Consider the following 20,025-nt stretch of genomic DNA (forward strand, 5'->3'; position numbering starts at 1 on the left):
TAATATTATTATTATTATTATTATTGTTATTATTATTATTATTATTATGTTGCAACACAAATACAGTAGAAGTATGGCAGCAGTTCAAATGAAACATTTTGTGATAAAAGTCCTGCACTATAAAGAGGAAATACTTCTGCACATTTTAATGCAATTACAGTTTTATTGCTGAATATGCAACTTACATTTGTTCAAACAGAGAAAGTATTAACTTGTTTACACTTCACAAAATGAACAAAAACCAGGGGTGATGAAAGTTTTGTATGCGACTCTATTTGTATAGGTTTAGTACAAGAGAAATTTTCATTTAATTCATTCATGTTGTAGCTTTGATTAAGGAAAGTGATACTGCAAAGCAGAGTTATGCAGTTCCAGCCCATAGGCCTGCATGTTTTCATGCAAAGTCTTAAATAATAATGAAACACTGAAACTAGTGTGACAGAGAAGGAAAACACAAATTCAGTCAAATATTAAAACAAATCACAAAGGTAAAAAACACTGTATAACATTGTATTTGTGAAAGGTGCTTTATTGCTTTGTACTACTCTGAACACAGCTGCATTCTGGAGGAGTTTCTCTTAAATATTTGACCTAATAAAATAACTTTGAGGGCTTTTCTAAACCACTTGTAAAAGAACGCATATATAATAGGATTACAAGATGAATTTGACAAAACAACCCAACAAAGTACATCAAACAGCTGTGGTGAACCACTTAAACCAGCAAATGTCACAATGAGATTATAGATAGAAAACGGTGTCCAGAAAGACAGAAAACCCCCCATGACAATGCCTAAAGTTTTAGTTGCTTTACTATCTGCCTTATTAACGTTGGGTTGCCCTCTGGATTTATTTACATGAGAGAGAGCATTGCGGACTAATCGTGATTGCCTCCGTGCAACAAGATATATTTTCAAATATATGCTGAGCGTGATAATGGCAGGAGCATATAATGAGAACAAAGAAACTGCTAAACTTGTCATGGGTCCTAGAACCAGCACACAGGCACCTTTACATATAACATCACTGTAAGCTTCTACACCTGCCTCATTTAGCTCTGGATATATGATTCCCACAACTGCAGAAACACTCCAACACACAGTGATCATGAACAGAGTAGTGAGAGGGGTTATTTTACTGTGGTACAGCAGGGGGTGACATACTGCATAATATCGCTCAACAGAGATAAATGCAAGATTAAAAATAGATGCAGTGCACAGCATAATGGCAAAGCTGCTGTGCATTTTGCAGAATAAACTCCCAAAATACCAGCAAGTCTCCACAGAGCGTATCATGCTGGCAGGCATCACAGCCCCTCCTACAAGCAGGTCAGCTACAGCCAGAGACAGAGTGAGGTAGTTAGTTGGTGTGTGCAGCTGCTTGAAATGAGCTATGGCTATGATCACCAGAAGATTTCCAAACAATGCAAGAAGTATAAAGACACCAAGGACATAATACACAATAACTCGCATGGCCAGTGGATAGATGAACTTCTGGCAGGAGTTAGGATGATGTTCATAACAAAGAGAAATGTTTCTTATGCTCCCATTTTGACTAATGCTCATGTCCATTATTCCTTTTTCCTTTGCATGTAAGGAAATATGCCTTTAAGAAGTGTGTAGGAAGTGTTTTCTCGATTATGCAAGGCAGTCATTAATTAAACACTGGTGAAAAGGATTCACTTTGAATAGTGGGAAAGAATAAAAGGCTAATTCCAGACGTATTTCCTACTTGTTTCAGAGACTCACTGAAAACAGCAAAAAAGCTTATCATGCATTGAATAGCTGGGTAATCCTGCTATAATTACTAATAGATTAAAAACCAGCACAATATTACAGTACGTTCTCTTTTTTCCCCCATCTGTGTTTAATGACTTCAGTATCCAGCCTTAGCAATGCTTGTATGGGGGGGCAAAGCCAGCTGTGACGAAAGAGCAGCTTTTATTTATAGGCTGACAGACCTGCATCAGGAACGCCCTTCTGCTAAATCACTCCTATTTCCTGATCCATTGATAGCCAACGATAATTACCATACGCAAATCACAAACTAAATTCACACAGGCAGATTACAATCTATTGAAATAATAGGCATGTCCATCTGCATACTGGAAATATTACTAAGCCATGAAAATAGGAAAAAGGAAAAACAGTGCATTAAAAAAAACATGTCTGAGCAATATAAGATCATATTCTGTTACAGTGCTGTATACAGCGCTGTGAAAAAGTAGACTGATTTAAAATTGACTGAGGCAAAATGGAAAACTGTGGTCAGATTTGAAAAAAATAATTTGAAATTATTTTTGGAAACCACAGACGCCATGTCCTGCAGACTCAAGAGGAGAGGGACCATCCAGCTCGTTATCAGCACACAGTTCAAAGCCTGCATGTCTGATCTGGTCTGGGGTTGCATTAGTGCCTATTGTGTGGGCAGCTGAAAAGACCTCTGGGCAGCTGAAAAGGCCTCATCAATGCTGAACAGTATGTAGAGGATTTAGAACAACATATGCTCCCATCCAGACAGCATTTCTATCAGGGAAGGCCTTGGATATTTCAGCAAGACAATGCTAAACCATATACTGCACTCATCACAACAGAATGGCTTCACAGACAAACAATCGCCTGTCCGTAGTCCAGACCTTTCACCAATAGAAAACATTTGGCGCATCATGAAACGAAAAATCCGGCAAAGAATACCCAGGACTGTTGAGCAGTTGGAATTCTACATCAGACAGGAATGTGACAACATTCCTCTCCCAAAACTTCAGAAATTGGTCTCACTTACTCACTCACTCTCTTACTTCCCAGACGTTTACAGACTGTTGTTTCAAGAAGAGGGAATGCTACACAATGGTGGACATGGCCCTGTCCCAACATTTTTGAGATACGTTGCTACAATTAAGTTAATAAATGATCTAAATGAGTTAATATTTTTCATGAAATTGTATCAACCAGTAACTATCCAACCCTTCCTGAGTATGGTCAGGTGGTTTACAGCAAGGAAAAAATAGGGTCAAATAACATGTAGGGTCAAATACATATAAATAGCATCTCCAACACCAAGAAATACAACTATTGGCTTAAGAAACATTCTCATATGCAGCTGTAAATATACAAATACACTTAAGTAAATCAGTTAACTGGCTGATTTTACTCTTTCACATAGGAAATTAGAAAAACTCACCTTCCATAAAATGGCAGAACTAGGTATGCAGTGTACACTTTATATATATATATATATATATATATATATATATATATATATATATATATATATATATATAATGAATATCGCTGTTGTCAATAACAAAGCCTAGTATCTTTGGTCATTTTTCAGTTATTTACATACTTTTAAAATGGCACGTTTGCATTTACATTGTGTGTAAACTGTACGATGAACTGACCAAAAGAAATAACCTAAAATAAGGACGAGATGTGGCGCAGCAGAAAATGAAGTAGCATAGTGTGTGCTTAAAGTTCACTGAAATTGTGGCTCATACCAAATGGGTTTTTGTGCATACATTTGAAGAGTTTCTCAACGAAAGTCTGTTTGCTTTCTAACCTAGCCAGCCTTGCCAAGTGGCCTGCATGTATGTGGGCTTGTACTCTGACAGCTTTGCCATTCTGAACTTTCTAAAAAGCCGCCCAAATGATCTGCTGATGTCAAAAGACTGCTACTCTCTCCTTCCACCTCACTCACAACGGAGACATTTCTACTTTCAACCCAGAAAGCACACTGAGCTGGTGAGTGGCTCAGAATTCCTCTGGCTCCAAGGGACGATACCCCAGAAAAACAACTAGCATCAACTGCATCACCATTAATGCATCAGGGAAAATACAACTAAAACCAGCTGTACAGCCATTAACGCACTAGAACGGTTTTCCCCATTACTTTGTTAAGAAACCCACCGAATAAGGCACTCACTTTTAGTTTGCTGTAGTAAAAGTGGCCATTTAGTCTTTGGGTCTCTATATTCCCAAGCATTGAACCTGTCTGTGATTTCTGTGTTTTTGAGTGTTTGAGAGAGTGGGCCCACATAACACAAATCCAAGGTCAAATTATCATACGCTATATGGATAAATGTATTGGGACCCCTACACAACACATCTACATGAGCTATAATGAATCTTATTCTGAACCCATATGCAATAATATGGAGTTGATTCCCCTTTGCAGCTCTAATTGCTTCCCCTGTTCTAGGAAGCTTTCTACAAGATTTTGAAATGTGTCTGTGGGAACTTTTGCCCATTGAACCAGAAGAGCATTTGTGTGGTCAGATACTGATGTTGAACGAGAGGGTCTGTCTCACAATTTCTGCTCTAGTTTATCTCAAAAATATTTGATGGGGCTCAGGTCAGTGAGAGTGAGGGCCCGATAAGTTCTTCCACACCAAACTCACCCAGCCACGCCTTCATGGAGCTGCTTTGTGCACTGTGTCTCAGTCATGCTGAAACAGAAAAGGCTCTTCCCCAAACTGTTCCCAGAAAGTGGAAAGCATGCAATTGTTTAAAATGTTTTGTTATGCTGAAGCATTAAGATTTTCCTTTAGTTAAGGGGTCTATGCCAACCCCTTAAAACCAGCCGCATTAATTTATCCCTCCTTTACCAAACTTTACAGTTGCCACAATGCGGTCAATAACGTTCACCTGACATTCACCAAGCCCAGACTCCAGAGTCCAGTGGTAGCATGCTTTACACCTCTCCATCCTACGCTTGGTGATGTAAAGCTTGCATGCAGCTACCCATGGAAATCCACGCCATGAACACTGAGGCCCTCAGTTTTTGTGCTGATGTTAACTCTGCAGTTCCAGAGTCAACAGACTTTCATGCGCTACGTGCTTCAGCACTCAGTGACCCTGCTCTGATGCTTCGTAGGTGAGTTGCTGTGGTTCCTAAACACTTCCTCTTTTCAATAATACAACTCACAGTTGATCATGGAATATTACGGAGGGAAGAAAATTCATGAACTGTTGCAATGGTGGCATCCAATCACCATACCACTCTCAAATTCTATGACCTATTCTTTCACAAATATTTGTGAAGGCAGACAGCAGACTTTTTTTTTACCACTTGCAGATTAGAAGACAGCCTTGAGTAGACTGATATTACTTAGAATTCTTCATGATCTGTAAGTTGTAATTGGAGCCTAATTACTATCCGTCTGTAAACTCAAACGAAAAGTGAAATTAAAAAAAGCTTTAAAATGAAATCCACTTAACACTTAACATACCGATCTGTTAATTTGTGTAAAAGTATATTTTAATTATTAAAGTACATAGTTTTTAATTTGAGACATCAATTTCTACAGCTAAAGACACAGATGGAACTCAGAGGCTCTCTATTTATTTTCTTTTTCGATATTTGACAGAGATACAAGGTTACAAGAGTGAGATGAGAATGCACTGATTTTGCGTTGTATATGGTAATCTGCCTGCTTTGTAGCGGTTCTAAAGACAACCTTAAGTGTATATGCCGCCACTTAAGTAAAAAAGCCATTCTTCCAGTACGTGAGTCTGCTCATTACAATACAAAATAGTTTATATCTAAAAAATGAAATGTATATCATTATACATATATAAACAATGAAGTGGATATTGGATTACTACTGTATATACTTCTGTTATTTGAAATCTGAGTGTGCTTTGAAGAGGAGGGTAATGAGTGAATATAAAGTAGAAATGTAGCCTGATTCAACTTGCCCAGTAGACATCAAGACCTTCATAAAGGTGGATAAGTGTTAAAATAAAATTAACAAATTTTATTCCATCCATCCATCCATTATCTTCCGCTTCTCCGGGGTTCGGGTCGCGGGGGCAGCATCCTAAGTAATGAGGCCCAGACCTCCCTTTCCCCAGCCACTTCCACTAGCTCTCCAAGGGGGATTCCGAGGCGCTCCCAGGCCAGCTGGGCGATACAGTCACGCCAGCGGGTCCTGGGTCTTCCCCGGGGTCTCCTCCCAGGTTTACTTGCCTGTGACACCTCCCGAGGGATGCGTCCAGGAGGCATCCTAACTAGATGCCCGAACCACCTCAGCTGACTCCTCTCGATGTGAAGAAGCAGCGGCTCTACTTTGAGTCCCTCCTCACCCTATCTCTAAGGGAGAGTCCAGACACCCTGTGGAGGAAACTCATTTCGGCCGCTTGTATTCGCAATCTTATTCTTTCGGTCATTACCCAAAGCTCATGACCATAGGTGAGGGTGGGAACGTAGATCGACCGGTAAATCGAGAGCTTTGCCTTATGGCTCAGCTCTTTCTTTACCACAACAGACCAGTAAAGAGCCCGCATCACTGCTGACCCAGCACCAATCCGCCTGTCAATCTCCCGCTCCCTTGTACCATCACTCGTGAACAAGACCCCGAGATACTTGAACTCCTCCACTTGAGGCAAGAGCCTATCCCCGACACAGAGAGGGCTCTCCACCCTTTCCCGCCTGAGAACCATGGTCTCAGATTTGGAGATACTGATTCTCTTCCCGGCCGCTTCACACTCGGCTGCAAACCGATCCAGTGAAAGCTGAAGTTCACGGCCTGATGTCCCCAATAGGACCACATCATCTACCGGCCATGCGAACCAAACTCCAGCTTTGTTTGTACAGGGCCTGAATGGCTCGTAGCAGAGAGCCATGTACCCCGTACTCCCGAAGCACCTCCCACAGAATACCCCGGGGAACACAGTCGAATGCCATCTCCAGGTCCACAAAGCACATGTGGACTGGTTGGGCAAACTCCCATGAACCCTCCAGAATCCTGGAGAGGGTGAAGAGTTGGTCCAGTGTTCCACGACCAGGGCGGAACCTGCACTGCTCCTCCTGGACCCGAGGTTCGACTATAAGCTGGACTCTCTTCTCCAGTACCCTTGCATAGACCTTACCAGGGAGGCTGAGGAGTGTGATTCCCCTGTAGTTGGAACACACCCTCCGGTCCCCTGTTTTAAAAAGAGGCACCACCACCCCAGTCTGCCAATCCAGTGGCACCGCCCCCGATGTCCACGCAATGTTGAAAAGGCGTGTCAGCCAAGACAGCCCCACAACATCCAGAGCCTTGAGGAACTCGGGGCGGATCTCATCCACCCCTGGAGCCTTGCCGCCAAGGAGCTTCTTAACTACCTTAGCGACTTTGGCCTCAGTAATGGACAAGCCTATTCCCATGTCCCCAGACTCTACCTCCTCACCGGAGAACGTGTCGGTGGGATTGAGAAGGTCCTCGAAGTATTCCTTCCACCGCCCAATGATGTCTTCAGTCGAAGTCAGCAGCACACCATCTCCACTATATACAGTGCTAGTGGCACACTGCTGTCCCCTTCTGAGTCACCTGACGGTTTGCCAGAATCTTTTCGGAGCCTACTTAAAGTCACTTTCCAAGGCCTCACCAAACTCCTCCCATACACAGATTTTTGCCTTGGCGACGACTGAAGATCGCCTGGCCTGTCGATACCTGCCAGCTGCCTCTGGCGTCCAACAAGCCAACCATGCCCGGTAGGACTCCTTCTTCAGCTTGACGGCATCTCTCACCTGGTGTGTCCACCACCGGGTTCGAGGATTACTGCCCAGACAGGCACCAACTACCTTGCGGCCACAGCTACAGTCAGCCGCTTCAACAATGGAGGAACGGAACATGACCCATTCTGAGTCAATGTCCCCCACCTCCCCCGATATCTGGTCAAAGTTCTGACGGAGGTGTGAGTTGAAGATCAATCTGACAGGTTCTTCTGCCAGACGTTCACAGCAAACCCTCACTATACATTTGGGTTTGCCTGGTCTGACTGGCATTTTCCCCCACCACCTGATCCAACTCACCACCAGGTGGTGATCAGTTGACAGCTCAGCTCCTCTCTTTACCCGAGTGTCCAAAACACATGGCCGCAAGTCCGATGACACGACTACAAAGTAGATCATTGAACTGCGGCCTAGGGTGTCCTGGTGCCATGTGCACTTATGGACATCCTTGTGTTCAAACATGGTGTTTGTGATGGACAAACTGTGACTTGCACAGAAGTCCAAAAACTGAACACCACTCAGGTTCAGATCAGAGAGGCCATTCCTCCCAATCACACCCCTCCAGATCTCACTGTCATTGCCCACGTGAGCGTTAAAGTCCCCCAGTAGGACAATAGAGTCTCCAGGAGGAGCACTTTCAAGCACCCTATAAAAGGACTCTAAGAAGGCTGGGAACTCTGAACTGCTGTTCGGTGCATAAGCACAGACAGCAGTCAGGACCCGTTCCCCAACCCGAAAGCGTAGGGAAGCTACCCTCTCGTCCATCGGAGAAAACCCCAACATACAGGCACCGAGTTGAGGGGCTATGAGAAAGCCCACACCTGCCCGCCGCCTCTCACCATGGGCAACTCCAGAAAAGAATAAAGTCCAGCCCCTCTCAAGGAGATTGGACCCAGAGGCAAGCTGTGTGTTGAGGTGAGCCCGACTATATCTAGCCGGTATCTCTCAACCTCGCGCACCAACTCAGACTCCTTCCCTGCCAGTGAGGTAACGTTCCAAGTTCCAAAAGCCAGTTTCAGCAACCGAGGATCAGAACGCCAAGGCCCACGCCTTCGGACACTGCCCCATCCACAAAGCACCGAACCCCTACTACTGCCCCTCCCATTGGTGGTGGGTCGATGGGAGGGGGGACTCATGTAACTCCTTCGGGCTGGGCCCCGGCCGGGCACCATGAGTAAATGCCCGGCCACCAGACGCCTGCTGGCGAACCCCTCCCCCAGGCATGGCTCCAGGGTGGGGCCCCGGTAACCCTGTTCCAGGCAGGGTACACAAATCCTGTTCTTGTCTTTTCATAGGGGTGATTATGGATCACACTTTGTCTGGCCTATCACCTAGGACCAGTTTGCCATGGTAGACCCTACCAGGAGCTTTTGCTCCAGACAACATAGCTCCTAGGATCATTCAAGCACGCAAACCCCTCCACCACGATAAGGTGGTGATCCATGGAGAGGACGAATTTTATTATTTTATTTAAAATAAAATAATTATTAAATTATTATTTAAAATCCTCCCCCCGGTGGACTTGCCTGTGACACCTCCCAAGGGAGGCGTCTAGGAGGCATCCTAACTAGACGTGGAGAAGCAGTGGCTCTACTTTGAGTGCCTCCCGGATGACTGAACTTCTCACCCTATCTCTAAGGGAGAGTCCAGCCACCCTGCGGAGGAAACTCATTTCGGCCGCTTGTATTCGCAATCTCGTTCTTTCGGTCATTACCCAAAGCTCATGACCATAGGTGAGGGTGGGAACGTAGATCAACCAGTAAATCGAGAGCTTTGCCTTATGGCTCAGCTCTTTCTTTACTACAACTATATCTAGCCGGTATCTCTCAACCTCGCGCACCAACTCAGACTCCTTCCCTGCCAGTGAGGTAACGTTCCAAGTTCCAAAAGCCAGTTTCAGCAACCGAGGATCAGAACGCCAAGGCCCACGCCTTCGGACACTGCCCCATCCACAAAGCACCGAACCCCTACTACTGCCCCTCCCATTGGTGGTGGGTCGATGGGAGGGGGGACTCATGTAGCTCCTTCGGGCTGGGCCCAGCCGGGCACCATGAGTGAATGCCCGGCCACCAGACGGTCGCTGGCGAGCGCCTACCAGGAGCTTTTGCTCCAGACAACATAGCTCCTAGGATCATTCAAGCACACAAACCTCTCCACCACGGTAAGGTGGTGATCAGTTAGTTACATGGTGCAGTAAATGGTTATTGCCTTGTGTAACACCCAACCTCAAGCTAAATAAAAGGATTTTGCATTCTAAAAAAGTAAGAAATGCAACAGGGGATCATTACATTGGTTGAAATACTTTAAAACAATATTTGGTCTGTAAGGCAACACTCCCAAAATATTAAACAGTTGTCATGTTAGTTGTTATGCATAGTTATATTTCTACACATCTGTGATGTTAGGAGGCTTTGAATTGTTTAAATATGACGCCATGGTATGGGCTGTTTGTACTTTATTTATACAAGGGCTATTCCAACATGCAATTTGTCTTCAAGACACCTCAGGCCATGCAGTCTGAGACTCCTGGTCATACGGGATCCACAAAAGGTTTTTGCCCAGCAGCCCAGGATGAACTGACCTGTCTCTGATGTCACATTTCTGTTGCTGATCATTTCAGTGGAAGAAAATGGCCTTTTCACATTTCATCTTTTAATTTGAAAATCAATAACTGAAGACATCACAACATGAAATGAAAAATATAACTTTTGCCTATATACAGATATACAATTGTTACAACACGCTTTGTCTTTGATCTGCTGGTGGATGTTCTCTCATTAGAAAAAAAAATCAAATTCCAAGCTGTTTAAATGCAGGACGTTTCCACCAGCAGCTTTGCCACTGCATCCTTTTTCATTCCAGATTCACATAGTGCATGGCAGCTGAAATCTGGTGCGGCAAAATCTCTCTCACCATGCAGCTAAATAAGGTTCAGGATACATTTTTACTTGCAAATGTGTCTGGCTGATGTATTGTGTTTAGCAAGTCTGACAAGAGAAGAGCCTTCGCACTTTCACCTAAAGCAGAGGGGCGTCAATGGGCAGTGCCTGTTTTTTTCACATAAAAAATGAATTAAGGACAGCAAACGTCTTTCATGCCACTATGGACATACTGTCAACTGCACTGAAAAGACTAAGTGTTATCTATGCTATATTAGTAAAATATATTTGTGTGCAATATCCAGTAAACATACATGAGTACAACTAAAAAAAACATAAAAACATCAGTCAGTAAAAAGGATTGTTTGTTTTTAAAAAAAATTCATAGCAATTCAGTTTTTCATAAAAATAAATAAAATAAATACAAAGTGGTGTGAACATGAACATGAATTTACTGAGCATGACCTTTGATATACTATTCTGAATACAGCTTGGTTCTTGAAAATTTGTTTGTGAATATTTTGCCATCTAGAATATATTTAACAGCCTTTCTAAACCATGCATAAAAGAATGCATACACAATCGGATTGCATGCTGAATTTTGTACATCCAATCCAACCAAAGAAATCAAACAGTTGCGGTGGACTATTCAAATCATGATATATATTGACAATACTGTAGATTAAAAGTGGTGCCCAAGATGCTAGAAATGCTCCCATCACAATGGCTAATGTTTTAGTGGCCTTTCTCTCTGCAGAAAGGGAGCAGAAAAATTTCTGCAGCACTGAAGGTTCCAATGAGCACAGTGGCCTCCATCATCCATAAACGGAAGAAGTATGGTACCACCAGGTCTCTTCCTAGAGCTGACCGCCCAGCCAATCTGAGTGATCGAGGCAGAAGGGCCTTAGTCACAGAGGTGACCAAAAACCGAAGGGTCACTTTGACAGCATTGCACTGTGGAGACAGGAGAACCTTCCAGAAGGACAACCATTTCTGCAGCACTCCACCAAATCAGGCCTGAAAATTGCCTATGGTAAAAGGCACAAGACAGCCCACTTGAAGTTTGCGAAAATTTTGAGAAACAACATTTTCTGGTATGATGAAACAAAGATTGAACTCTTTGGCCTGAATGCCAAGCAGCACTCATCACCTGGCCAATACCATCCCTACAGTGAAGCATGGTGGTGGCAGCATCACGCTGGGGGTTGTTTTTCAGCAACAGGAACTGGGAGACTAGTCACGGTCCAGGTGAAGATGAATGCAGCAATGTACAGAGACATTCTTGAAGAAAACCTGCTCCGAAGCACTCTGGACCTCAACCCGGGGCGAAGATTCATCTACCATCAGGACAACGACCCTATGCACACAGCCAAAATGACAAAGCAGTGGACAATTCTGTGAATGCTCTTGAGTGGCCCAGCCAGAGCCCAGACTTGAAGCCGATCGAACATCTCTATTCAGAGACCTCTGAGAGATCTGTAAGTGGCTGTGCACCAACTCTCCCCATCCAACCTGATGGACCTTGAGAGGTTCTGCAAAGAAGAATGAAACTGCCCAAAATAACCAAAAAGAAGAAACTGCCCAAAATAGATGCTTGCAGCATCATACTCAAAAAGACTTGAGGCTGTAATTACTACCAAAGGTGTACCACTGTTTGCATTGCCCTCATTCTATTTCTAATTCAACTTTACTGTCACATCATTTCTCACGATGAATTTAATTTACTATGCTGATAAATATATTCAGTTATATCTGTCAGCTTAACCAGATTCATTGACACAGTTACACATGACGGAAGAATTTATGATTTGATGATTTCATTGGTGATGTGTTTGAAATGTACAGCCTGTTCAAACTACTTTGCCCAGTTGAGGACGTCTAAAAGCAAATCATTTATCCACAGAACACTAAGAATGCATGCTTGATATATGTGTTGAAAGCATTAAAATCCAATTTAATTATTGTTGTTTCATGTATTTGGGGCACATTTTTTCTTGTCGTCTGCAGTGCTGTTTACTCACTTATACTGCAGTATTTTTTTTCCAGTTTTTAATTACATCACAGCTTTAAGCTATTTGAAATTTTGCAACTACAATGAATACCAAGATACAAACAAATACTACTACTACTACTACTAGTAATAATAATATTTTTTTTATTATTATTATTATGTTGCAACACAAATATAGTAGAAGTATGGCAGCAGTTCAAATGAAACATTTTGTGATAACAGTACTGCATTCACTATAAAGAGGAAATACTTCTGCACATTTTAATGCAATTACAGTTTTATTGCTGAATATGCAACTTACATTTGTTCAAACAGAGAAAGTATTAACTTGTTTACACTTCACAAAATGAACAAAAACCAGGGGTGATGAAAGTTTTGTATGCGACTCTATTTGTATAGGGTTAGTACAAGAGAAATTTTCATTTAATTCATTCATGTTGTAGCTTTGATTCAGGAAAGTGATACTGCAAAGCAGAGTTATGCAGTTCCAGCCCATAGGCCTGCATGTTTTCATGCAAAGTCTTAAATAATAATGAAACACTGAAACTAGTGTGACAGACAAGGAAAACACAAATTCAGTCAAATATTAAAACAATTCACAAAGGCAAAAAACACTGTATAACATTGTATTTGTGAAAGGTGCTTTATTGCTTTGTACTACTCTGAACACAGCTGCATTCTGGAGGAGTTTCTCTTAAATATTTGACCTAATGAAATGACTTTGAGGGCTTTTCTAAACCACTTGTAAAAGAATGCATATATAATAGGATTACACGCTGAATTTGACAAAGCAACCCAACAAAGTACATCAAACAGCTGTGGTGAACCACTTAAACCAGCAAATGTCACAATGAGATTATAGATGGAAAACGGTGCCCAGAATGAGAGATACCCTCCCATGACAATGGCTAATGTTTTAGTTGCTTTACTATCTGCCTTTTGAACGTTGCGTTGCCCTCTGGATTTATTTACATGAGAGAGAGCATTGCGGACTAAGCGTGATTGCCTGCGTGCAACAAGATATATTTTCAGATATATGCTGAGCATGATAATGGTGGGAGCATATAAAGAGAACAAAGAAACTGATAAACTTGTCATGGGTCCTAGAACCAGCACACAGGCACCTTTACATATAACATCACTGTAAGCTTCTACACCTTGAACATTTAGCTCTGGATATATGATTCCCACAACTGCAGCAACACTCCAACACACAGTGATCATGAACAGAGTAGTGAGAGGGGTTATTTTACTGTGGTACTGCAGGGGGTGACATACTGCATAATATCGCTCAACAGAGATAAATGCAAGATTAAAAATAGATGCAGTGCACAGCATAATGGCAAAGCTGCTGTGCATTTTGCAGAATAAACTCCCAAAATACCAGCAAGTCTCCACAGAGCGTATCATGCTGGCAGGCATCACAGCCCCTCCTACAAGCAGGTCAGCTACAGCCAGAGACAGAGTGAGGTAGTTAGTTGGTGTGTGCAGCTGCTTGAAATGAGTGATGGCTGTGATCACCAGAAGATTTCCAAACAATGTAAGAAGTATAATGACACCAATGACATAATACACAATAACTCGCATGGCCAGTGGATAGATGAACTTCTGACAGGAGTTAGGATGATGTTCATAACAAAGAGAAATGTTTCTTATGCTCCCATTTTGACTAATGCTCATGTCCATTATTCCTTTTTCCTTTGCATGTAAGGAAATATGCCTTTAAGAAGTGTGTAGGAAGTGTTTTCTCGATTATGCAAGGCAGTCATTAATTAAACACTGGTGAAAAGGATTCACTTTGAATAGTGGGAAAGAATAAAAGGCTAATTCCAGGCGTATTTCCTACTTGTTTCAGAGACTCACTGAAAACAGCAAAAAAGCTTATCATGCACTGAATAGCTGGGTAACCCTGCTATAATTACTAATAGATTAAAAACCAGCACAATATTACAGTACGTTCTCTTTTTTCCCCCATCTGTGTTTAATGACTTCAGTATCCAGCCTTACCAATGCTTGTATGGGGGCAAAGCCAGCTGTGGTGAAAGAGCAGCTTTTATTTATAGGCTGACAGACCTGCATCAGGAACGCCCTTCTGCTAAATCACTCCTATTTCCTGATCCATTGATAGCCAACGATAATTACCATACACAAATCACAAACTAATCACAACTGTATACAGCGCTGTGAAAAAGTAGACTGATTTAAAATTGACTGAGGCAAAATGGAAAACTGTGGTCAGATTTGAAAAAATAATTTGAAATTATTTTTGGAAACCACAGACGCCATGTCCTGCAGACTCAAGAGGAGAGGGACCATCCAGCTCGTTATCAGCACACAGTTCAAAGCCTGCATGTCTGATCTGGTCTGGGGTTGCATTAGTGCCTATTGTGTGGGCAGTTGAAAAGACCACTGGGCAGCTGAAAAGGCCTCATCAATGCTGAACAGTATGTAGAGGATTTAGAACAACATATGCTCCCATCCAGACAGCATTTCTATCAGGGAAGGCCTTGGATATTTCAGCAAGACAATGCTAAACCATATACTGCACTCATCACAACAGAATGGCTTCACAGACAAACAATCGCATATCTCTCTGCTTTGCTAACAGTTGCTTGTCTTTTTTACGTATTCATCTGAGAGAGTGTATTGTGTATTGAACGTGACTGTCTCTGTGCTACAAGATAGATTTTCAAATATATGCTTAGCATGACAACGGTAGAGATGTACAAGGAGAACATTGACATCACCAAAGCAGTTAAGGGCCCTAGAATCATCACACATCCTCCTTCACACATAGCATCGCTGTAAACATCAAGGCCTTGAACATGAATCTCCAGAAACACAATCCCAAATGTCACAGCAGCAGAAACACTCCAACAAATAGTGACCATGAACAGAGAAGTAAGAGGAGTCATTTTACTGTGGTACTGCAGGGGGTGACATACTGCATAATATCGCTCAACAAAGATGAAGGTAAGATTTAAGACAGCCTTGGGCCTTTGCGTTCTGATCCTCGGTTGCTGAAACTGGCTTTTGGAACTTGCCCATGGTGAGAGACGGCGGGCAGGTGTGGGCTTTCTCATAGCCCCTCGACTCGGTGCCTGTATGTTGGGGTTTTCTCCGGTGGACGAGAGGGTAGCTTCCCTACGCCTTCGGGTTGGGGAACGGGTCCTGACTGCTGTCTGTGCTTATGCACCAAACAGCAGTTCAGAGTACCCAGCCGTCTTAGAGTCCTTGGAAAGGGTGCTTGAAAGTGCTCCTCCTGGAGACTCAATTGTCCTACTGGGGTATTTTAACGCTCACGTGGGCAATGACAGTGAGAACTGGAGGGGTGTGACTGGGAGGAATGGCCTCTCTGATCTGAACCCGAGTGGTGTTCAGATTTTGGACTTCTGTGCAAACCACAGTTTGTCCATCACGAACACCATGTTTGAACACAAGGATGTCCATAAGTGCACATGGCACCAGGACACCTTAGGCCGCAGTTCAATGATTGACTTTGTAGTCGTGTCATCGGACTTGCGGCCATGTGTTTTGGACACTCGGGTAAAGAGAGGAGCTGAGCCGTCAACTGATCACCACCTGGTGGTGAGTTGGATCAGGTGGTGGGGGAAGATGCCGGTCAGACCAGGCAAGCCCAAACGTATAGTGAGGGTTTGCTGGGAACGTCTGGCAGAAGAACCTGTCAGATTGATCTTCAACTCACACCTCTGTCAGAACTTTGACCAGATATCGGGGGAGGTGGGGAACATTGACTCAGAATGGGCCATGTTCCGTTCCTCCATTGTTGAAGCGGCTGACTGTAGCTGTGGCCGTAAGGTAGTTGGTGCCTGTCAGGGCAGTAATCCTCGAACCCGGTGGTGGACACCCCAGGTGAGAGATGCCGTCAAGCTGAAGAAGGAGTCCTACCGGGCACGGTTGGCCTGTGGGACACCAGAGGCAGCCGGCAGGTATCGACAGGCCAGGCGATCTGCGGCTTCAGTCGTCGCCAAGGCAAAAACCCGTGTATGGGAGGAGTTCGGTGAGGCCTTGGAAAGTGACTTTAAGTAGGCTCCGAAAAGATTCTGGCAAACCGTCAGGCGACTCAGAAGGGGAAAGCAGTGTGCCACTAGCACTGTATATAATGGAGATTGTCTGCTGCTGACTTCGACTGAAGACATCATTGGGCGGTGGAAGGAATACTTTGAGGACCTTCTCAATCCTACCTACACGTTCTCAAGTGAGACGGCAGAGTCTGGGGACATGGGAATAGGCTTGTCCATTACTGAGGCCAAAGTCGCTAAGGTAGTTAAAAAGCTCCTTGGGCTCCAGGGGTGGATGAGATCCGCCCTTAGTTCCTCAAGGCTCTGGATGTTGTGGGGCTGTCTTGGCTGACACGCCTTTTCAACATTGCGTGGACATCGGGGGCAGTGCCACTGGATTGGCAGACTGGGGTGGTGGTGCCTCTTTTTAAAACAGGGGACCGGAGGGTGTGTTCCAACTACAGGGGAATCACACTCCTCAACCTCCCTGGTAAGGTCTATGCAAGGGTACTGGAGAAGAGAGTCCAGCTTATAGTCGAACCTCGGGTCCAGGAGGAGCAGTGCAGGTTCCGCCCTGGTCATGGAACACTGGACCAACTCTTCACCCTCTCCAGGATTCTGGAGGGTTCATGGGAGTTTGCCCAACCAGTCCGCATGTGCTTTGTGGATCTGGAGAAGGCATTCGACTGTGTTCCCCGGGGTATTCTGTGAGAGGTGCTTTGGGAGTACGGGGTACATGGCTCTTTGCTACGAGCCATTCAGGCCCTGTACAAACAAAGCTGGAGTTTGGTTCGCATAGCTGGCAGTAAGTCAGACTCGTTCCCAGTGAGAGTTGGCCTCCGTCAGGGCTGCCATTTGTCACCGATTCTATTCATAATTTTTATGGATAGAATTTCTAGGCGCAGTCAGGGGATGGAGAGTGTCCGGTTTGGTGACCTCAGGGTCACATCGCTGCTGTTTGCTGATGATGTGTTCCTATTGGGGACATCAGGCCTTCAGCTTCCGCTGGATCGGTTTGCAGCAGAGTGTGAAGCAGCCGGGATGAGAATCAGTACCTCCAAATCTGAGACCATGGTTCTCAGGCGGAAAAGGGTGGAGAGCCCTCTCTGGGTCGGGGATAGGCTCTTGCCTCAAGTGGAGGAGTTCAAGTATCTCGGGGTCTTGTTCACGAGTGATGGTACAAGGGAGCGGGAGATTGACAGGCGGATTGGTGCTGGGTCAGCAGTGATGCGGGCTCTTTACTGGTCTGTTGTGGTAAAGAAAGAGCTGAGCCATAAGGCAAGGCTCTCGATTTACCGGTCGATCTACGTTCCCACCCTCACCTATGGTCATGAGCTTTGGGTAATGACCGAAAGAATAAGATTGCGAATACAAGCGGCCGAAATGAGTTTCCTCCACAGGGTGTCTGAACTCTCCCTTAGAGATAGGGTGAGAAGTTCGGTCATCTGGGAGGGACTCGGAGTAGAGCCGCTGCTTCTTCACGTCGAGAGGAGTCAGCTGAGGTGGTTTGGGCATCTGGTTAGGATGCCTCCTGGATGCCTCCCTCGGGAGGTGTCACAGGCAAGTCCACCTGGGAGGAGACCCCGGGGAAGACCCAGGACACGCTGGCGTGAGTATATCGCCCAGCTGGCCTGGGAGCGCTTCGGAATCCCCCCAAGGGAGGAAGTGGAAGTTGCTGGGGAAAGGGAGGTCTGGGCCTCATTGCTTAGGATGCTGCCCCCGCGACCCGAACCCCGGAGAAGCGGAAGATAATGGATGGATGGATGGATGGATGGATGGATACCTTCTTTTTAAATCAGCCATGCCAGAATAAAACAAATGGTTAAACTGTCAGCATTCCAATTCATGCTAAAAGTGTTTCATGGGGTTAAGGTAATAATAATAATAAGAAGAAGAAGTTTCATTTATATAGCGCATTTCACAAACCTAAGGTTGCTTCACCTAGCATGGGGGAAAGAAGAAAAAATTACGCAGTGGAGGAGGAAGAAAAATGTGTATTAAAGAGAAAAGTCTTTAAGTCAGATTTAAAAGAGGAAAAAGAAGAGCAGTCCCTGAGGGATTGAGGAAGAGAATTCCTGAGTTTGGGGGCCATGGCACTGAAGGACCTCCCTCCCAAAGTGGAAAGTCTGGTGCATGGAACAGCAAGTAAGTTATTGCAAGAAGAACTGAGAGAGCAAGAGGGAGTGTAAGAGGTCATTACTACTCACTTTCAAAGCTTTGCATAACCTTTCTCCCCCCTACCTCAGAGAACCTCAGAGAAAGAGGAAAGAGAAGAGCAGTCCCTGAGGGATTGAGGAAGAGAATTCCAGAGTTTGGGGGCCATGGCACTGAAGGACCTCCCTCCCAAGGTGGAAAGTCTGGTGTGTGGAACAGCAAGTAAGTTATTGCAAGAAGACCTGAGAGAGCGAGAGGGAGTGTAAGAGGTCAGCAGTTCTCTGAGGTAGGGGGGAGCAAGATTATGCAAAGCTTTGAAAGTGAGAAGTAAGATTTTAAACTTTATACGGGACGGGACCGGTAGCCAGTGTAGCTGAGAGAGAACGGGGGTGATATGAGCTGAACGCTGAGTATGGGTGTGAACTCTAGCCGCAGGGATCTGAATGCATTGTAGCTTTTGGATAGACTTTACTGGGAGACCAACAAAGAGGGAGTTACAATAGTCAATGCGGGACATAATGAAGGCATGAACCAGAATTTTGGCATCTTTATCAGTCAGGAATTTATATAGTGCCTTTCACAAACCTGTATGCAATGTATGTATGTAAACCTCAATGCAATATATTCAAAGGTTGTACTACTGAATAGGGAAAGTTCTTTGGCTGTTAAACTGGAATGATGAACTACAGCCAGATCACCTCCTCTCCCTTTCAGAGGAGTTTTGAGAGATAACTGTAGCCTGGGGGCATCAGCATGTTTAAATGGAAGTGGTCACCAGGTTGTTGCCAAGTTTCTGAAAGAAAAAACCATTATGATCTCCAGGAAGCTTTATAATGCGCTCTATTGATTGAAACAGGTAATATTCTGCTGGCCAAAAATAAGAGAAGTGTGATTCAATTCTAGATAATATTTTCACTGCTCCAAAGTCTAATCAAGATGTGCAAAACATCACTACAATTAATTCCTGGCACTCAGCATGGTGATTCAAGGCAGTGGCTCTCAATCCTGTCCTTGGAATATCACTGCCCTGCATATTGTAATGTTTTCCTGCTCTAATACACCCAGTTCATCTCAGAAAGAGTTTTTTAAATTTGTCAATTACTTGAACAAACTCTAAAATGAGCAAGGGAGTGGGAGTCTATGGCCAGGATCTGGGGTTTGGCACAGCCCAGATGGAATGGTCACCAGGAGAAAACTTTACCAAACTATCAGCTTAGACTTTAGAATCAGAATCACTTTACTTTACCAACTATGCTACATATACAAGGAATTTGTCTTGGTGAGTGCACACATGTATGATGTAATATGCTGTGGTGTCAGAATACACCTGTGTTTTGCTGGTTTAAAACTAAACCAGCTAAAGTGGGTAGCCTGTTCAGCAATCCTTTTGCAGGTTAGTTCTATGCTGCGTATTCTCTATATTTATTCGCGGTGTGTATTTTGAAGGGAGTCTTATTCTGAAGGAT

The 20,025-nt window shown here is 44.1% G+C and overlaps 2 protein-coding genes across 2 annotated transcripts; both read right to left on the minus strand.

Annotated features, from left to right (window-relative positions):
- Window positions 1-541: 541 nt before the first annotated feature.
- On the minus strand, window positions 542-1,570 carry LOC108432860 (trace amine-associated receptor 1-like). Its single transcript, XM_037537816.1, has 2 exons — window positions 1,248-1,570; window positions 542-1,175 (listed from the first exon to the last, which is right to left on the minus strand). Exons 1-2 carry the CDS (start codon window positions 1,568-1,570, stop codon window positions 542-544), a joined length of 957 nt encoding a protein of 318 aa, XP_037393713.1.
- An 11,470-nt stretch (window positions 1,571-13,040) lies between these two features.
- On the minus strand, window positions 13,041-14,069 carry LOC108432859 (trace amine-associated receptor 1-like). Its single transcript, XM_037537817.1, has 2 exons — window positions 13,747-14,069; window positions 13,041-13,674 (listed from the first exon to the last, which is right to left on the minus strand). Exons 1-2 carry the CDS (start codon window positions 14,067-14,069, stop codon window positions 13,041-13,043), a joined length of 957 nt encoding a protein of 318 aa, XP_037393714.1.
- Window positions 14,070-20,025: the final 5,956 nt, after the last annotated feature.

The sequence above is a fragment of the Pygocentrus nattereri genome, chromosome 4 (assembly GCF_015220715.1).
Source record: "Pygocentrus nattereri isolate fPygNat1 chromosome 4, fPygNat1.pri, whole genome shotgun sequence".
Lineage (NCBI taxonomy): Eukaryota > Metazoa > Chordata > Actinopteri > Characiformes > Serrasalmidae > Pygocentrus > Pygocentrus nattereri.

Coding starts and splice junctions, on each gene's coding strand:
- LOC108432860 (XM_037537816.1), bottom strand. CDS start 1,570: ATGGACATGAGCATTAGTCAAAATGGGAGCATAAGAAACATTTCTCTT. Junction 1,176..1,247: donor TATTTTGGGAGTTTATTCTG/CAAAATGCACAG, acceptor TATCTCTGTTGA/GCGATATTATGCAGTATGTC.
- LOC108432859 (XM_037537817.1), bottom strand. CDS start 14,069: ATGGACATGAGCATTAGTCAAAATGGGAGCATAAGAAACATTTCTCTT. Junction 13,675..13,746: donor TATTTTGGGAGTTTATTCTG/CAAAATGCACAG, acceptor TATCTCTGTTGA/GCGATATTATGCAGTATGTC.